A 20,103-nucleotide genomic window follows, 5' to 3' on the forward strand; every position below is an offset into this window, starting at 1 on the left:
CATTTTGTTGCCATTTCCACTCAGGTGTAAAAGGACTCTTTCCCTGACTTACTGATTCTTAGCACCGCTAATGTGAAGACAGCATGAAAGTACCCGGTGAGATAAAGGCGTGATCTGCAGGCAGTGCCAAATGGTGTGCTTCCAAATTCTGCCAAACTACCTAGTCTTAAAGCAAGCTAACAAATACAATAAAATGTCACTAAATTCTTCATAAAAGCTATTTGTGTGAATTGTGAACGCAGCGGTGCACACATTTTCGGGCTATCAGTCACTTGAAAACGCAGGAGATCCTTCAGTTTTATGAAGTCTAAGTAATTTATGACAACTTTTCTATGCCTTTCTACTTCAGGTGATGATTCGGAACCACGCACTTAGTTAAGCCTTACAATACCAGGAAAAAAAGTGCCTTCACTTCTGGTTCACATGTCATCCTGAACCAGAAAGGTTTTGAACGCTGAGGATACAATTACACTTTCCTTTGTCCTTCTAGTGCTTGTGTATTTTTGAAGTAACAAAAGCCATCGTTCCCTTTCAGCTGCAGGATTTTTTACTGTGCTATAGAATTGGGCCCTGTTCGCTGAAGAGATCTCGAGCGTGTTTGTCTTGGCCCACAAGGAAGAGCCGCACGCGGAGCCTCGGCACAACCCAGACACGACTGCTCTGCAGCCACCCTCGCGCCGCCGACGGCCGCGTACCACACACGTGGGGCTGCGCGCGGGCACCAGGCTCACCGGGAATGCCACACGCGCTGGGCCCCTGCAGGCCTTCGGTGCATCGGGCCAAAATGGGAGAAATTCAGGTTTCGGTGAGCGGCGACGTGCAGAGTGGACCCGGCCTCGTCACCTCAGCAACCTCCCTCATTAGCCTCGTGGTGGCTTGTGCTACACCTGCAGGCCGCGGCCCCCACCAGCTGCTCACGGCAGCCGTCGCCTCATTCGAAGCCTCCCCGGCTCGGGCTGCAGAGGGGGCCAGTCCGGGCCGGGCGCGGAGGGGTGCCGGAGCCGGCCGCAGAGGGGGCCGGGGCGGGGCGCAGAGGGGTGCCGGGACACGCCGGGCCCGGGCCGCTCCCGGGCGGGCCGCCGCGACGGTTGAGGCGGCTCCGGCCCCTCGGGCTGCGCTGTCCATGGTGTGAGCGCGGTGTCCGCGGGGCGGGGCGGGGCGGGGCCGGGGCGCGGTCCCCGCGGGCTGCCGTTGCGCCGGTGGCCCCGCCCCGCCCCGGGGGCGGGCTGCGGCCCGGGCGGCGGCGCGGTGGGAGCGGGAGCGCCCGCCCTGAGGCGCCGCCGCTGCTCGCCGCGGCACGAGACCGTATGCTCGCGGCCGCGCGGTCACGTGCGCGGCCGCGCGGTCACGTGGGCGTGCGGCTCGCCAGGCGCGTGCCCCCGCCCCGGCGGCGGCGGCCCCTCAGGACAGGATGTAGTCCCGGCTGGGGGCGGCGGAGGGATAACCGGGCGGCGTCGCCTCCCTCTCCGGACCCAGCCGCAGGGCGCGGCGCCTCCTAGCGGGCCCGGGGTAGATCCCGCCGCCGCCGCCTCCGGCAGCTCCCTCCGTCCATCTCGCGAGAGCCACCCCCCCCGCCGCGCTCGGCGGGGTTATGTAACCCGCCCGCCCCTCGGCTGCCGGGGCGCGGCCCGCAGGGCGGGATGGGGGCCAGGCCAGCGGGAATCCACTGGGGCTCGGGCCCCCTCCCCCCCGGGGCGCGGCCCCCTCCCCTCCCGCCGGACAATGAGTCCCGTATGCTAATGAGAGTCTCGCGTCACTTCCGCTCTTTCTCGGCCGCCATCTTGGCCAGGGCAGGTTCTGGGCAGGAGGGACCCGGCTGTATTGTCTGCAGGGCGCCCAGGGAGCCCCCCCCCGCCCCGGAGCCCCACACCCCCCGCCCCGGGGACCGAGCCCAGTGAAGCCGCCGCCCCCGCCCCCCGGGACCAGCTCACCACAGGCCACCCCCCGCACACTCGCCCCCCTCCCTCCCCCCCGCCATCCAGCCCCCTTTGTCTCCCCCGCGCCGCCGCCGGCTCCGCTCCGCCCGCCCGCCCAGGGACCCGGGCGGCGCCAGGGAGGCAGCTCCGCGCACCCCCACCCCCAGCCCGCGGTGCCGGGGGAGCGCCCGCCCTCGCTGCTGAGGAGAGCCCCAGTCAGGTAGGTGTGTGCGTGAGTCCGCGGTCCGACCCGGGCGGGGGCAGCCCCCGCCCGCCCGCTCCCTCCCTCCGCCCGGAGGGGCCGCGGCCCCCGGCAGCCCTCGGCCCCCAGCCCGCCCCGAGGGGCAGGAGCCCCGCGCCTTGCCCGCCGCAGCCGGGCGGCTGCGGAGTTGGCAGGCGGGCCCCCCTCCCCCGGCCGCACACATGTTGAAGAGACTTGGCCGCCCTCGGGGAGGCCGGTGGCGCTCCGGCGGCTGCGGGCACCGCTGCGCCCCGGCCGCGCTCCCTCCTGCCCGGGGCCCGCGCGGCAGATGCGGTCCCAGCCTCCTCCCTCCCCCCCCCCCGTAGGGGGGACCGCACATGGATGTGTCCCGGGAGCGGCGGCGATGGCGAGGGCTGCGCTGGCGGTAAGGCGAAGCGAACGGGATGAAGAGTCGGCGAGCGGGTACAGCATCCCGGCGCTGCCCGCTGCGGCTGCCGGCCGCCGGGCCCGGTTGGCGCTGGAGCGAGCTCGGAGAGCGGCGCCGGCTGCCGGGCGATGAATGGGGAGCAGCCTCCCCCCGGCACCCGCCGTGGCTCTGCCCGCGGGAGGAGGCGCGATCTGCGGCCGCTACCCCGAGCCCAGCGCCGGCTGCGGGATGGAGCAGCGTTGACTCACCCATCCCTCCGCGCCCTACCCTGGGCTATAGTTACCGACACCCGTTTCTCAAAGGCGGGGGAATTGAAACCCCGAAGCCTCGCTCAGCCGCTGGGAGCTGCACCCCCCTGTCACGCACCCCCTTCACTCGGCGGCTGCAGCCCGGGGGCGGAAGAGGCGGGGGGGGTGGGGGGAGGGGGGGGAGCTTTCCAAAACAAGTGCCACGGCGTACGCGATGCTAGTGGTGCCCCCCTCGCCCCCCTCCTCCTGCCGTTAAATCGGTATTGTTGCTGCCGGTGTATGGCCGTGGAAGAAAAATACCAGCCCCCACCCAAAATGCACCGCAGCCCAGCCGGCGGCGCGGCGTGCGGGAGGGAGGCAGTAGGGGGCGCCCTCCCCGCGCCGGGCAGGGCTGCGGCGGGGGGGCGGCCGGGGGAGGGCCGGCGGCGCGGCCGCAAAGCGCCGTCTGCGGGGCCGCCCCCCGGGCAGCCCTGGCCCCCCGCGACCCCCGCCACCGGGCAGCCCGGGCCCGCCGGGGCTGGCACGGGGGCGGTGGGCGCGCATGGGGGCCCTGGAGCGGGTGCGCAGGGCTCTGCGCGGGGGTTCAGCACTTGTACCAAAACTTGGTTGTGGCTTGCGGTGCCATTTGCTTCATAAACTTGCATGGCTTTTCGCACACATGCGGAGCGCATGGCTGCAGCGGGGGAAACTTCTGGTGTGGGGCGTTGCTGAAGCATCGAGTGCTTTGTCTGGGGCCGTAGGCCAGAGTCCGGATAACTGGGCACTTCGGCGTTTTGATGTTCTTTGTTTATTGGGTGTATTTAAACCATTTGGTAGGTGTGAAAGAGGTTTTCATTCCTTTTAGAGAAATAACTTTTTTTTTTTAAAGGATGTTTTTACTAGCTACGCTTCTATTTTTACTACTATTTTCTATTTCTGTTTGGAGGTACAAGGTGTGAGAGATAATGGAGACGCATGATTCCTACCTGTCAGAGTAGCATGGACCAACCTTCAGTGGCTCCTGTGTAGCACAGCCCATATGTGCTGCAGGCCACCAGCATTGTTTCCTCTTGCAGGGTCTCAGCTACTTGGAAAAACTTTCACTTGGGGACTCTGGTGACTGTAATAATTACAAGTTGCCATCCTTCTAGGTGAGAAAGATGGATCATCCTGTTTAAAAATAAGAAAAGCATTCTTTTTTTCTTTTCATAACAAAACAAACCAAAGCTTGGTTCCTTTTTAGATGTGCATTTGCAGATGTTGGGCAGCAATTTGATGTCAGCAGATCAACATCTACCATGATGTGTGTTGAAATCTTAAAATGTGGAAAAAAAAAACAGAAGAGAAACATCCTGTTATTAATAAAATTGCACTTGGAGGCTGATGGGTTGTAACATGACTGTTACCTTTCCTGAAGATTGTTACAGCAAATACTTAAATAAACTTTAGTCAAAATTGAGGTGTCCTTTTTGACACGCGATGCATAACTTGTTCTCCAAAAGTAATACTAAGCAAAATAATTTTGTACTATTTTTTAATAGTAAGCAGCCCTTTACTAAAATTAGTATTATTTCTTAATTAACTTTTAAAAATGACTTTTTGGTATCTAATAGAAATGAGACGCTTCAGGTGCCTGGGGACAGCTCTCATAGTGCCTCATTATTAATTTATTATTTTTTTTAACTTGGAAGTGGTGGTCCATCAGACAGGTTTATAGAAAGTATCTCTGTAGGTTATGACTGTTTATGCTTCAAAGTATATTGTGTGGAACTACTAGAGCTTAAAAGTCATTAAGAGCTTGTGAGATCACTTGCGTTAAATTTTAGGAGGGAGTTACTTCGCTATGCAAGAGATGGGGAAGGTGAAAGGTGGCTGCCTTTGCCTGTGGGTTAGACAAGTGGTAAACAGTGTCTGCTGTTCAGAGTGCGTAGGAATGAAAAACCTTCACAGGAGAGGAACTTCCTGACTCTTTTGGAAAGTTCGTGCCTTAGTGTTAAGCATCAGCTGCACAAACAAAACATCTAGGAAGACTGTCTGTGCTCTTTAGAATGAGATTAATAACTTAATTTTTTTTCTGTATATGTAGGATAGAAGTTACCAGTTGTCAGAAGATGCCCATTAGCATTTTCAGAATTGGTATGTGTCACTTACAGTGGTATATTACAACAGCATTTTAATTAAGCTTTAATAGTATAAAGTATCATTTGCTAGGTACTTAGCAAACTAAACTCTACAGTTACTGAATTTGCTATTAAATTCTGGATGAATACACATACACATTTTCTGTGGAAGTGAGTTGCACTTCTGACACACTGCAGACTGAATAATAGAAGGTTATTCCCAACCCAGCTTTACTACTCCATAATAGTACTAAATACTGGAAGTAAATATTAAAATTTAAAGTAGCGTTCCTGGAATACAGAAACATATCAGAATCTTATCAGTAGTCAAAAGTCATGTAGTCAAAATGTGTATTTTACAGATTTTTATTAAAATGGCAGCTGATTTGATTGATGTAAAGAAATCAGAACAAATAATTTTGTGGGAGTAAAGACAGTGCTCATGGGTTAATGTATTCACTTGAAGGTGGCCACAAATAAGATTTAGCAGCTCGATAGGAAATCTGTTGGTGTTTTTTGTGTTTAAGGGTTCTGGTGGAGGGGGTTAATTTTTTTTTTTTTTCCAGAAAAGGGAGATTACCTTTGCTCCACTACGTGAAGTTGGTCTAAGAGAGACAAAATTTTATACACTGGGAATGAAGAAAACAGTATCAAATATGATGGGGATCATAGTCCAAGGTCTGTAGGAGGTGGGTGCCAGGAGAGGGGCAGTGAATAGCTATAGGACTGCAGTTGGTCACTGATTAGAGTGGTCCACAGGTGTGTGTCATTTGATCTGCTTTATTGACATGGGCAGAGATGGCATATTTTTAAAATTATTAGTACAGCTGAGTTTGTATATTAATAAAGCAGTTTGCTGGGATTTTTTGGAAGATGCATGTAACATGCTTGTTTTAAAAAGATAACACCTGACTATCTTGGCCTGCATCTAAACAAGCATTACAGTATTTTTTTGTTGTATTAAATTAAGATCTGCTCTGCGCTTGGATTTTTTTATATATACATAGGATTTTTTTATATATACATATATAGGGTATGTTTTTATTAACATAATTGTAACAGTATAATTGTTAATGTGGAGGCAGTCCTACTCATATAAATAAGTATTTTGATACAAGTGTATGTTTCCTAATGATAGTATAAGTGATGGAGATGAAATTAGAAGGTACTGGTCTAAGGATAATCTAATGTAAATGTCTGAATATGCATTGGAAGAAAAAACTCCTGATTATGGTATGTAAAAAAAAAAAAAAAAAAAAAAAAAGCCTATACCTTCTATGTATGTAGGTTTGTTTTGACTCACCTGACACATTTTGGCAAGAATGCTCTTGCTTTCTTAGTGAGGATGGCCAGGCTGACCTGCTCATTTTGAGCTTTCAGGAAGTACTTAGATCTGATACAAAAACTGAACACATGTTCTAGATTTGAATAAAGACATTTTTAAAGAGGGTGTAACTCTTACCTACCTGAGGGCCATATGCCTCAAGGAAATAGCTACATTGTTCAGCTTCGTTATAACTAGCTGGTGTTGAAAGGCAAACACGAGGCTTGAATTCAGTGTCTCATTCTTACTTCATATTAGTGCTTTTGAATGTGTATGATGGTTGATGGTTTTGAAGAAGAATGGAATAAATACTGGGTTTTTTTCTGCAGTGAGTCACTTTCAGTTACCATCATTTATATCCTTAGTTGTTTGGTTTTCTTTTTTTAAGGTGGCATTAAAGATTTGGATGAAAACTGATACTGGCTGTTGGGTCCTAAACCTGTGTGGGTGACTCTATGAACACATCACACCTGCAGGTTCTTGACTATCCACATGATGTGGCAAAACGTTTCATTTAAGATCTACTTCTCAAGGAATATCTAAAACAATTTAGGAGAAATAGAAACTAAGTAACTGTGTAAACAGCCTGTCTGCTGCAGTAATGCTCTTCAGCTCACATTTAAATAGGAAAGGGCATGCTCTCCAGCCTGGCTTCACTGTCTGATGTTTCCTCCCTACTCCCAGCTCCTCTTCTCTCTTTCAGCCCTCAGGCATTCTTTTTACCTCTCTTTACCTCTTCTGTGTATTGATTTCTGATGCGACTCTGGATCTGATAGTTCTTTGCTTGTGCTGCAGCTGGGTCAAAGAAGCTGTTAGTGATGCAGATTCATAGCAGCAACAGTAAGAGGGCAGATTGTCTCTTGAAATCTCAGTAGGCAAAATAATTGTCTTTAAATGCTTCTTTTCTCCCTAAAAAGTCAAACTTAAGGTTGTGATCTTTGTTTTGTTTTGTTTCCCCATTCCTGCTGCTGCTGCTATGAAGCCTTTTGAATATCGAAGGTTCCTGAGTCAGACCGAAGACAGCAGTAGCTGAGGTGGATTAACGCTGGAATGTAGTCAGGGACTGGAGCACTTGGGAGCTATGCTTAGACAGAAAGGGAAAGAGGTAAGAAATGTGAAGTGGTAAGACTGATTTTAAGCTCTTGTTTACAGACTTTACCCAATTGTGTAATGCCAACATTTGTGCCTAGCGTTCGTGAAGTGGTAAGGCAAAGGAAAAACAATTAGCGTCAGCCTACTTCACTATTTTTACACTTTTAATACTCAGATGCTAGCCAGTTGGCGAGATCCCTTCAATATCTAATATCTGCTATCCGAGAAAGCATGTATTGGCAGGGTTTTGGATGAGCTTGTAAAAGTATTTGTGTGCTCTCTTTTGTTTCGTTGATTTGTGCTGCCACTTATACCAGCATGCAAGCAATGCATTTTACTAGTTAGGACACGCTAAGGGATGCAGTTTCACTATTGGCTTAAATATATCTGTGTCTGTGCTGCCGCTGGAAGGGGTGGTATGAGCCACGCTTCCTGCCACCTTATTGTACCAGTCCTAGCACTTCTGTTTGGGCGAGTGAAGGAACTGCTCCTCCTGAAAAACACTCCTATTCAGTTGGATCAGGTCTCTGCCCTGGCTGTTGACACAGTGGTGATGTCAGGAAAACATGACGGAGAGAAGACAGGACTACCATTTTCACTTGCAGTCTAATCTGATTGCAGTCTCACAATCAGTGTGATCTGATCATAAATTATGTGTATATTGGTTACATGCTTTGTTCTTGCACGTTTTACAGAGTCTTCTAAGCCGCTTTGTTTATTATACAAATGGTTTTGTGCACTTTGGATTGATAATTTCAGATTTGTTCTTGATTTAATTTAAACGGTAACTGCTAATTCATGAAACTTGCTTATATTTCCAAAATGTTTTTTATTCTGGGATTGTTCATGTTTAGCTATAATCTAGATGAGGAATATTTTGGAATTGTGGAGCATATTCATGCAGCCTTTTTTCCTGATCATTGAAGTGTGGATATCATGGTGTAAGCTGATAATATCCTTTGTGCTTCAATGATCCCCAGTCTTGATTTCAAATTTCAGCAAGATGTGCGGGCTTTTATTACATTTCAAACTGAAATCTTTAAGAACAAGTGAACACAGCATATTCCGCATGTATAGTATGTATTGATTTCGCTGCACATACACGGATGTGTATAAACATTTATCTTTGGACATCTTGAACAGTCACAAAAGATATTATTTAAGATGGCAGTATGTGTGTAAGCCTACTTCTTGAGCTGCTAGTGCCTCTAATTTAAAGTTTCCTAGGCACTGAAGTATAGCATGCCCTAGAGAATGGATGCAATTTAAAACTGCATTTCAGAATGCAGTAAAGATTGCCTGTATTCATGTGGGTTTGATCATGTGTGTTGAAAAGATTGTTCTTTAGAAAATGTTCAAGTTTAGCTCGCAGCATTGTTTAACATACTTCAGCCGATGTCATCAAAATCAGAAAACCCAACAAATTCCCAGTGGAGTGTAGGGTAGCAGATTAGTAATAAAGAACAGAAATAAGGATTGTGGTTCCCAGAGCAATCGAAATTTGGCCATTTTGTATTTTATATTGGGGCATGGAAATTACGCAGTGTACAGAACTTTAACTACTAAATAGAAGTTGATAAGGAAATAGTTAATTCCCTTTCAGTTTTGCAGTTAGTGTACACACCCACCAGATGGAGCTTCTGGCATCAGTGGAAAATTCCAGAAATTGAGCAAGAATGAGAAGTGTGTGAATGACTTAGAAGATCCCTGTCTGCTGGATTGCAGAAGATACTTTTTTAACCTTTAGAAAAAAAAAAAAAAGAATGGGAGAGTAAGACCTATTAGCCTAACTGATTCCTTTCACTAGAACTGTCTTCCATTGAAGTTTTTCCTCTGATGGGAAGTTGCAGTTCTTAGTGCAAGAGTCACCAAGCTGAAGCTAAACAGTAAGCTCAAAAAAAAAAAGAGATAAAACAGTTTCATAAGCCCTTACTGAAAATTACATATAACCACTGAAATAGTATGTTAAAGTTTTTAGCCTAAGAATTTCCTCCAAAGGATTTTAAGTGTGGTTTGGTTTTTTTAGTACCGCATTTTAGATGGACTTACCTCCTCTCCTGAAGCAGTATTTACATAGAGTGTTCAAAGAAGTGGTGTGAAACTGTCCTTTTTGTTTGACGCACAACTTAAAATTTTCTTGGATGTAGCTGATCTACTCTCTGAAGTGATTTATAATTTTTGTGGGGTTTTTTTGTGGTTTTTTTTGACAAAAGGACTTTTAAGGAATCGACTATTTGATTGTGAGGAGTTGGAGTTCATGTGCACAGTGCTGCAAAAGCTTTACAATGCCGTGACCCCATAGTAAAATATATTCGTTGATTTCCTTTAGTTCCAGTAATCTTAGTTTTAAAACAATGTGTCGTTTTTTTTCCAGACAGATTGTTACAGCTTTTCTGGTCACTTTATACATTTTTAATGTGCCTAGTCCTGCTTTGGATATAGACACAACTTAAAGGACCATGGATATAGAAACAAGTGAAACGGCATGGGGGCTTGTGCTTGCTGATGTGCTAGCTTAAGGTTGAATTTAAGTGCTGTGTCCACCTTGGCAGCTGTGCAAGCAGAATTATCTAGATGGAGGTTGAGAGGTATTTGCTAGAAGTTAGCTGAAGACCATCATGTTACATGGGCAGAAGCTTGGTGCTGCAGATGGTTGAGCTGATAAGGCTGAGGAGGTGCTCTCTGTTTAAAATGTTGCCATGAGAATAGAGTGCGTGCTGTTACAAAACAGCCTCCATCCTAGGATTATAGCGGATTTGAAAAATGAGCCCTTAGTTGTCTGGCATTTCAGATGTGCTGTTACAACTGCAAATCTCATTACCTTCACAGGAGATGTGGGTGCACAGCCCTCTGAAAACCAGGCCAGAAAATGCTTAAATAAAGAGGAGAGAGAAGAGTTCAACCAAAGAAAGAGAAAATGTTTAATTTCCACCAGGGGTAGATGGGAGTAGACTCTTCATTCATTCAGTGCAGGGAGGGGAGATACCTAACTGCAACTCTTACCTTCTCAAGGAAGTCTTTGGTAGTTTTCAGCTCTTCCGACTTCTCTCTCTCCCTGATGTTTCTGCTCCTGGTGTTTTTTATATGCTTACACTTCCCTGAGGTACATTTCTGCTTCCTGACTACGTCAGCCTTGCTCAGCTGTCCTGGAATTTTCAGGTCCCAGAGTCCCAGCCTCTGCCTTGCTGCAGGGACAGGCCATCATTGTCCTCAAGTGAATATAGAATATTATACACAATCATGCTATCTAGCATCATTTAACCTGCATATGTGAGGAGGCTGCTTTTCTATTGCTGTGGGAACCATAGCTTCATTTTCTTGCGTATTTTTCTTGTATTTTAAGAGTTTTCATTCAGTGTTGTGCTGACAGCCTTCCTTGCAAATCTGTTTCGTGGCTGGCTTTTTAGAGCATGCTATTAAATGCAGTTAGCTGGGCAAATTGTTAAAAGTAGGCCTTGTTTTAAATGCGGTTGGAATAGGGAGATAAAAAGCACAGTACTGAGAAACTAACAATCTTGTTTCATTTTGTGCAGGAACATGCAGCTGCTGTCAGCTCTGATATATGCTATGTTGCGCAGTTATATGTAAACCAAGAACTTCTTCAACTTAAACTACTAGCAAAATAAGAGCTACAATAAAAGATTTTTGGATTATATAAAGTCAGAAAAATGCCAGATGCTTGGTGATTCTTGTCAGCAACACAATGCAGGGAAATGATACTCAGTCCTCAGGAGGCCCAGTATGGGATGAAGTACTTCCCTGTGCTCAGTATTCATATCTCCAGGCTGATACACTAATTTTCACTGGTCTGCTCTCAAGGCTGATTGGTGCTTATCCAGAAATGTGCTTTCTGCAATGAGGATTCAGTGGGAGAGAGGTAATTTGGACTTGATAGAGGCACAGGGGCGCAAATTCTACTTTCTAGTTAGAAAATAATCCTGTATGAAACAAAATAACCCATCATCCATTTGAAGACCAGTAGCCATTTCTTACTAAAGCATATGCAGTGTTCAGTTTTGCCTCAGTGTGAAATATTTTAATCATTTTCTCTTGCTGAACTTCTTAGAACATTTTAATACCTTCTGTTGAAACCATCCTCGCTGAAGAAAAACAATGTGTAGTTTTAAGTTGTGGAAGTTCTGTCTGATTAATCAACAGAGATTGAAATCTGACAATTTGAAACAGTAAACCCCCTTATTACTTGGAGAGGTAATTATAAATGACTCAACAAATTTTGCTTTCATAAACTTCAGATTTGGATGTGCCAGAATTCTTGATACTAATGTTATATCTTGTGTTTCCAGTCTGTTCAAGACTGAGTTTCTGCTCATGGGTGATGTGAGTTGAAGAGGTATCAGTCTTCCTACAGAAGCATAATCATTTACATGCCATTACCCAAAAGGGTTTGCTTCACATCCTCCTACTAGCAGCACTGCAACTGAAAATTTTAATCTGAATGCTTCCCAAATGAATGTATGTCCCTGGGGCTGTGGCTGATGGCCATGTCACCTGTTTGATCTCCCATAGTCTTGTAATTTAAGGTGGGACTGTGTTTGTATGGAAACCTTCTAGGAAAAATTATCTCTACAAAGAAGTGCTGTTGATATTTCACTAAGTGTACCTCATCTATACAGGGTGCAGCTATGCTGCTGGTTACTAATAGCTCAGATGAGGTGTAAATTAAGGGCCTTACCACTTCAGTCAAAAGGTTATATGAAGTATGAATAGGAGCTTTTGTCTGTGTATCCTGCTGGATTTCTGAATTGGGTAACTTAATTGAAATCTGAGCATTAAAATATTCCTCAGGTAGCATCACCCAGCGGAATCTGTTGTTTAAGCCACAAACCTGCTAAAACTTCCTGCAGCACTGTTAACTTGCTGGAGTGCATGCTACAGTAGCTCCATGTCAGTAAAGGTACCGTAAATGTGGTTTATAATTAGCTTTGGAGTCCTTCGCAATGAAACGTACGTTATAAATGTAAGATTGCCCTTATTACATTTCTTATCTCTTGTCTTTAACACTTTGTTTTGTACAGCAGGATATGATCCTTCTTCTATGTCCGGGCTTTGGCCTCACACAGTAGGTGTAATATAATCCCTGAGGTGGGCGTTCTGGAAGGAGAATTATTTTTGGAGGCTTTTGCATGAAACTTGTCCAATGAGTCTGAGACGCCCAAGCACCATTAATTTTGGAGGTAAATGCCTCATAATACGTACTGAATAGATTGGGAAGAGTTAAGATTTTCATTTGGCAAGGTATGGGCAAAAAATAGTTGAAAGGATAATTCTGACTGTTTACTTCTGACGTTTGGACATACTGAACTTAAAGGAACACCAACTTGAATTCTAGAAAAACTGGGGGGGTGGGGGGGTGGCTTTGAGCTCAATCAGTCTGGCAGCTCCACTACATATTAATTAATTTCCTGGTTAAATAAATTTTCCCCCTTTTTTGGTTTATTAAAACCAACAGAGGAAAAAGTGAAAGATTATTTTGGCTACAAGAGAAATGACAAGACTTCCTGCATTAATCTCTCATGCTGAAACTGGGGAAGAACCTATAACTTGTGATATGGAAGCTCAAAGATACGTAATTAAGTTGGATGTCCCTTTAAGTTATTTCTTGGAATCTGACATTTCTTATTTGAATCTCAATTGATACATTTAATTCTTGAAATTAAACTGAAAAGTTTTTCATTATATTTTCTATCATTTGTCTATAAATTGGTCTGTCAAAGTAGGCTGGGATATGTATAAAGGGAGGGGAGGGAGGAATACTGTTGTTAACAATGAAAAGATAAAGCCAGAGGGGGAAAAAAACTACCCAATAAAACAAAAAAAAACAGATGAAAGAAAATATAACAATTAGTCCCAAAAGAGCTTTTAAAAAATGACAGATTTTAAATGTTGGTACTTGGCTTCATGGGGAGGTGGGTGGGAGAATCATTTGCATGAAATATGATTTACTTAAATTTTATTAATGCTGTTGTTATTGGAATAAAATCAGGTTACTGATTAAAATTATAAGGATAATGTAAGTTTAAAAAGTTAAGTTTGCTCTAGTAAACAACAATATTGTAGTGCTGGCACACAGCCAATAGAGAAATTAAAACTATTTTAAAGATCTACAGTGTCTGGGTTGCACTGATGATGTTGATCCTGGATTCTCATTGCTTTCTGATTTTAATGGTAACTGTTACTGAGAAATATTTAATATTTAAAACGAGGCTGTCTCGTAGAGAGCTATCCTACACACTTTAATGAAGTAATTTTTAGCGTAATCTGAATTTTATGCACTAACTTGTTACCAAACTGCATGCATTTTTTTGATTGTGCTGTTTCACTCTGCTGTAGCCCTTCCCTTTTAGTATTATTATGGATATTAAGAAATGTGGGTTTGAATTATTGGAATGAAAACTATGGGATCATAATACATACCTAACAAAGGCAATGGACTAGAGTAGTGGGTTTAAGTATGTGGGGCGGTATATTGTATAGGAAAAAGGAACAGCTTTTAGAATAAGGGTTTGAAACATTGCTTTTTCTGTAGGAAAAAGATGGAGTATTGCATGCTGGGAACAAGTGCTTTCCATAAGGTAGCTAAACTTTAAAAGTACATTTGTTTCATTTTGTTTTAGGCTTTGCTTAAGTATTCTAATTTAGTAATTTTGTCCTTTCTGCAGTTTTCATTTTTAGTAGACCTCTGCAAAACTCTCTTCTAAACAAAAATTCAAAAACCAACTAAAAAAAAAACCCCAAACCTGGGCCACAACTGCAATGTTTGACATTTCTGAAATGTTGCTCAATGTGTACAGAAGACTATTTAAAGGATATTAGTATAAGTTCTTTCTGTGGTCTGTTTTGTTTTCCATGATTTCAAAATTGCAGATATTAACGCCAGTAAATTCAAAGATGCGAATGTGTTGGGTAGCTACAGAGAAATGACCGAAAGTAAACCAATTTGTAAAAGGTAGTCTTCCTTGACACCTCTTAAAATCAAAAAAACCCAAACCAACAAACAAAAAAACCCCACCCACCCACCCTCCCCAAATAAAACCAGCCACAAAACAACAAAACCAAAAAGCCCCACTCATCAGGAATGCTGTCGGCAAAACCTCCCAAGTAAACAGTCACATTCTCTTTTCCTTTGTTCTTGTGAATAGCAAGACATAACATACTTGGAGGAAGTCTGAGTAGATGAGTCAGGACTTACTAACTGCAGTTAAATGTTTTGGCCGGGTTTCCCAAGGAAACAAAGCTTATACAATTTTTCAGATTGTGGCTTGTCTCCTAATCCTCCCTGCCTCCTCCCAGCTAAGAAAAAAGCTGGCCATTTTCAACCAAATTTGGTAGAGATGGAGGTCTGAACAGATAAATAAGCACCTTTAAGTTTCATTAAACGTAGATGTCCAATAAGAGAAGAAACTGAGGTCTGAACATTCGCAAGTTTCCTTCACAACTCCCATCAGCCTGTTCCTTCAACTGGGCGCAGCCATGCCAAGTGGCTGCTAAAAAAAATATCTGTGGGAGGAGTTGCAAGGGGGAGGGGAAAGAAATCATCCTGCTTAGGCCTGGGATCTTAGGGGGTTGACTTTTCAACGCTGGTTGTGCGCCAGCTGCAGAGGTGCCAGCTAGGTGTTGTGCCTGGAGCTGAATATAGCAACTTGCCTGTCATTATTTAATATGGAGCTAGCAGAGGGTTATGAAGGAAAGAGAAGAAGCAGTAAATTACCTTGGCTCAGTATTTGAAGTATTCAGCTCCAAATGAAAGTTGTTGGTGCGACTGAGTGCATGTATAGTATATTATTCCATGGATACAATATTATTACAGGTACAGCAGCAGCTCATGATGCCCCGTAAAGCTTTTCTTTCCCAGAAAGAAAAGCAGGCTCGTGCCAGGGAAAGGGATATGTTAAAAAAGAGGAGGAGGCGACAAGACTATCTCAAAAGAAGCGTGGAGCCGCAGAAAAATGCAGAAACAATAAAATGGCACAGGGATGATGAGAAGAGGAGAGAAAATGAGCAAGTTAAGGACAAAGATATCAAGAAGCGGTGGAGACAGGATGAGAGAGAACGACGAAAGAATGTGGACGCTATGAATTGGCGCAGGGAAGATGAGAAGAGGGAAAATGAGCGAGGTAAGGACCAAGAAGGCCAAGAACCAGCAAAGAAAGGATGAGGAGGAGAGGGGGAGAGAATGACGAAAGGATGGACCTTTTGAAGCAGCAGAGGGATGATGAGGGGGAGAGGGGGAAAGAGATTAAGAACAGTTCCATTTTATAAGCATGTGCAGAAATAACAGAAAATATCGGTATCATTTAGTTTCAAATTTATAGGAAATCTCCTTTAATGAACTATAGTTCTTACAGAGCTAATTATTTTAATAAGACAAGATTGATCTGAGTATAGATGTATACAAACTCAAAGTCACAATGGGATAGAAAAGGCTGGGTTTACACATTGCTTATAAAATTGTCTGTTCTGCACACATGTTCGCAGTGAATACTTTTTCCATCAATACAGCTGATAATAACTGTGTTTCAGATCACCAAAAAGTTCAGGTTTTCACAGTCCTAAGGAGTAATGTGAATAAATGAGAGCATTAGGGAAGGAAGGGTCAACCAAATGTGTTCATAAAAAAGGTAAAACTGATGTTTTATGTTATTCTTTTTAATAACGTGCCCAAGAGATAGTTGTAATTGGATCCCCAGTCTTATTTGGAGGTGAATCTTTTAACAAAAGTTGTATGGAAGTGTAAATTTCACAGAATGTTTTTAGAAAGCAGTCAGTTTGAGATCCACTGTGTCATTCAGGATTTCTGTGTCATTCGATCTAAGGTGTTGGCATCAAATCAGTTGGCATCACAATTGATTTGATAAATTCAGCCAACACCTTGGCATCAAATCTAACAAAAAGTAGGTATTTACATTACAGTAGGAAGACTCCTAAAGTTGCATTTTTATTAAACTTTATATAGGATTTTTTTATCTGGAGCTATAATTTCTTTTTTCTGCAGTAGCCCTAAAACATTAGTTGTAGGCTACAGACCTGCAGTGGATTTATACTGGATGAGAGTCAAGTCCTTTGGAAGTCCTTCTAGTGGGACTGAGAAATTTGAGCCCTTAGAGTAAAATGGGTGGTGGTTCTGCACACATGATGATAGTTTGCTGCCCTCTTTACAGCTGGAGATGTCACAGCCCTTCTTGGAAGACTGGGCTTCTTTGCCTGCAGGGTGTTCACAGTAAACGTTGGGGAGAAGGGGCTGTTGCACTTAATCTTTGGTGAAATAGTGCCTCTTCTAAACGGTAGTAAAGAACTAGATGTCTGGAAATGAGAAACGGATTCAATTGTCTGCGTCTTTTGGATTTTCTGTGTTTAACATGTTTGGTTTAGGATTAAAGATCCATGCTTTTTTTTTTTTTACTCCATAAAAGTGTTTTGGCACCCCTTTTTGACTGATCAGTTAAGATGAGGCAGCCTAGAAAGACATAGCCGCACTAACAAAGAGTTGTGCAATTAATAACTGCTATGTGCCTGTGTACTGTGTGTAATGTGGCTGAATAATTTTATTAATCAACAAAACCAAAATGGTCAACATACTGAATATGCATCAAGCTTTTTTTTTTTTTTTTTTAGTGCTGATCCTTTCAACTGAGCCACAAAAAAACCCCTCTACAGTGTTTAAGGGGTAGGGTGAAGGGTAAATGTTGCTTAATATGAGTAACTATATTTCATTGTGAGGGGCAAATGCTCTCAAAATGAATTACCAGCTTTTCACCTCTATGTTCCTGTGAGGTTTTCATTATAGGTCTGGGAATCATGAGGTGGTAAAAAGATTGTGTGTCAAGAAAATTGATAAATGCATATAAAAAAAAAAAAAAAATGTTTCCAGGAGCCTCGTTTTTATTTGTGTAATGTTTTTCTTTCTTCTTCATTCCCAGTTTTCACTCAGTACTCACTAGGAAAGTTTAATTTTGTAGTTTTCCTTTTGTTGATTGACTGCTTTTTCTAACTATTCTTAGCTCTGTGAACTTAGATAAACTTAGAACTACATTCATAAAATTTCCAAAGGAAATAAATGGAATAGCCAGATAGTAACTTTCTGATTATTCCTCTAGCGTCATCAGCAATATTGACATCATACTTGTGTATATAAAAAAAAAAATTAAATTTAAAAAATCATGTATTCCACTGGCTTGGCTCCGCCAGCGGACAGGTATTTCAGAAGAATCAGTGGCCATTGTAAAGAGCATTAGGGTACCTACTTGTACAAGGGCCTACTTGTACAGCTTTGAGATGCTCAGATAAGAATGAAGTGGACTAGGGGGGTTTGTGTATAGCTTTTGGGGATTCCATAACTGTTTTTTACTTGCCATTTCACAGTGATGCTCTTTATAGACCTTGTTGAGCGAAGAAGTCTTCCTCAGTGAAACGTTTAGGATTGCCTACAATTCTGCACTTGCTTGTCATAGAAGGCTTTCTACAAACTGAGAGTGTGGTGGTTGAGAGATGGTGTAACTCAGTTAAGCATAAGGAGAAGACGACCTAGACTGGTGCTGTCTTGGCTCCTTTACACAGCAAGATTTTCCTCCAGATTATTTCTTTAGGTCTTTAAGCTATTTCTGGATGAAAACCACCATCTTACTAATGAGACACTGACATTAGGAATGTATTACACTTGCTGCTTGTTAGAACTGTAACAAAGCTCAAACATGAAACAGGCATAGTAAGCACTTTGAATAATGTTGTCCAAAAATGAATATAACATGATGAGGCAGATTTGTCATATTTGCTCAAGATTGTAGTTGAGAGAAAAAGACTGTCTTGCTCTGAAACTGATGCATCTTTCCCAGAATCAGAATAGCATTGTTACCTTGTGGGTCCTTCAAAGCTGTACACTGGAAGATCCTCTGTTTCATAGTTCTAGATGAAGTGGGCAGAGCCGAAGCAGTCTTAACATCTGTTATCTGCTGGTATCAAAGGTGGCAAGGCTACCTTTTGATGAGGTGCAAAATACAAAAGACCCACTGGAGAATTAAGATTTTAGTTATGCTAAAATAGAAACAGCTTTTGGGGTCTAAAGACAGGTGGAAGCTTTCTCTTTTTTTTACCACCTGTGATAATTTGACTGATAGGGGGGTTTTGCTGTTTTTCCCTCTTGTGTTCCTTACCCTCTTTCTCCTGGGCATACACCTTCCTGCAGGCTCACAGTGGTCACGTTGTGAGTACCGTGTGCCGTGTATGAGATCAGTATGTCCTTCATAAGGGAGGACCGTTTGAGAAAAATACGTAGCATAAGAAAATGTTAACTGTTGCAATATAGAACTTTAAAACAGGCATGCAATATTGTATTCTCCATTAATTAATTTTCCAAATAATGGCACAGTAACCTGTTTTTGTTTTCTCATCTTTTGACTCAGTTTCTAGGTGGTTCCAGTCCCTTGGTAACTGATGTGTTAGAGGGCTGAACTGCATGGCCATGTTAACTTGAAGTGCTTGAAGCTGGTGCAGTGAGGATAATTTATTTTTATTAAATGCTAAAGGTGGTTTAAAAATCACTTGGAGTAACGTAACAGGAGGATTTGTCAGACGGCAGGTTCTGGATGGTTTTTTTTAATACTGACTGCAACTGTTTCCATCTGGAATTTGACATCCTAGTAAGAGTAGCAAGTTGGTGAAGAGGTAATTTGGAGTTGAAAGTCACTGCAAGTCTTAACCTAAATACTATATCTGTTTTTTTTTTAAAAAAAGCGATACATTGAAGAATTTGGGGGTTGTCGAAACTTCTCTGACTCTGCAGTGGTTAATTTTTGGCCTAGACCTTGTTTCCTTTCTGCTCTTCTGTCATGCTATAAAAATTAAAGTCTTGATTTCCTGTGTCATAGATATTTGCAGTGTTAAGTTGCTAAAACTAAGCAGAAATTGTGGTTTTCCCTAATTTTTTTCATACTAATGCTTCGGAGAGCATTTCAAGGTGTCACAATTTAATCCTCTACTAGTATTTTCTTTTACCAGCTATGGCTAACAAAATTAGAAAATTGAGTAGACAGAGAAAAGCCATTTGTGGTGGAGCAATACTAACCTTGAAGTGAGGTCCCATTTTTCTACAGCAGTGAGCCCGAGTTGTTTGAAAACACTGAAGACAACTTTGATTTTTAACAAATGAGGGATAATGTTGTTGCCTCTCTTGGCAACTCTTGCCTCCTAAAATGTGGATATAATTATTAATTTATATCAGTCAGCCTGTATTATGTCCTGGCCCATTCCCGTTTCAGGATGTGATTCTGTCGAGTGAACTGACCTGCTGGTTCCTGTAGACTTCTCAAACTACAGAAGTCTTTGCAGTCATTTTGTCCCCTGATTTTGAGGTAGTAAGATGCACAAGTTGGAACTGTGCTTGAGATTAAATTCTTCCTGGGACTCTTTGAGCCTGTTGAAAGCCAAAGACAGTGCTTCAGTTCTGCCAAGCACGATACCACGTACACACTTGGTACACGGTATTGAGTTTTGTGAAGCCTATTAACTCCTGTGTGTCTGCTTACCCTGTGGATACTCCTTGCTTTTTCACAAAACCTTCCCTCCTGTTCCCCTTGAGATTTTTGGATGGAGGTCTGGAAGTGCTTCATTCAGGCCTTTTTGTTATCACGTGTGTGATAGGAAACTTGTCCTAGCTTTTTGTTCATGTTGTGCATAGTGGCCGTTACCCATAGCAGTGAAATAGGACTGCATGAAGTTTGTCTAAAATAGGTCTTTGCATCTCCAAAATGTGACTATGAAATGAAAACTGAAGTGCAGTGC

General features: G+C 43.7%; 1 protein-coding gene across 24 annotated transcripts in view; it reads left to right on the forward strand.

Moving 5' to 3' along the window:
* The first annotated feature begins 1,775 nt into the window (after window positions 1-1,775).
* Window positions 1,776-20,103, forward strand: part of LOC119155073 (activity dependent neuroprotector homeobox) — a 33,140-nt gene continuing 14,812 nt past the window's right edge. Inside the window, exons 1-7 of one of the 24 annotated variants that reach the window (XM_037403238.1) lie at window positions 1,776-2,136; window positions 3,849-3,923; window positions 4,859-4,908; window positions 7,199-7,321; window positions 10,842-12,503; window positions 13,856-13,901; window positions 15,137-15,443. In XM_037403238.1, the coding sequence (XP_037259135.1) occupies window positions 13,863-13,901; window positions 15,137-15,443 (346 nt within the window). In that variant the 5' untranslated portion in view covers window positions 1,776-2,136; window positions 3,849-3,923; window positions 4,859-4,908; ... (1 more) ...; window positions 10,842-12,503; window positions 13,856-13,862. The other 23 variants (XM_037403239.1, XM_037403245.1, XM_037403251.1 and 20 more) reach the window with 23 other exon arrangements.

This window comes from Falco rusticolus, chromosome 10 (genome assembly GCF_015220075.1).
Source record: "Falco rusticolus isolate bFalRus1 chromosome 10, bFalRus1.pri, whole genome shotgun sequence".
Lineage (NCBI taxonomy): Eukaryota > Metazoa > Chordata > Aves > Falconiformes > Falconidae > Falco > Falco rusticolus.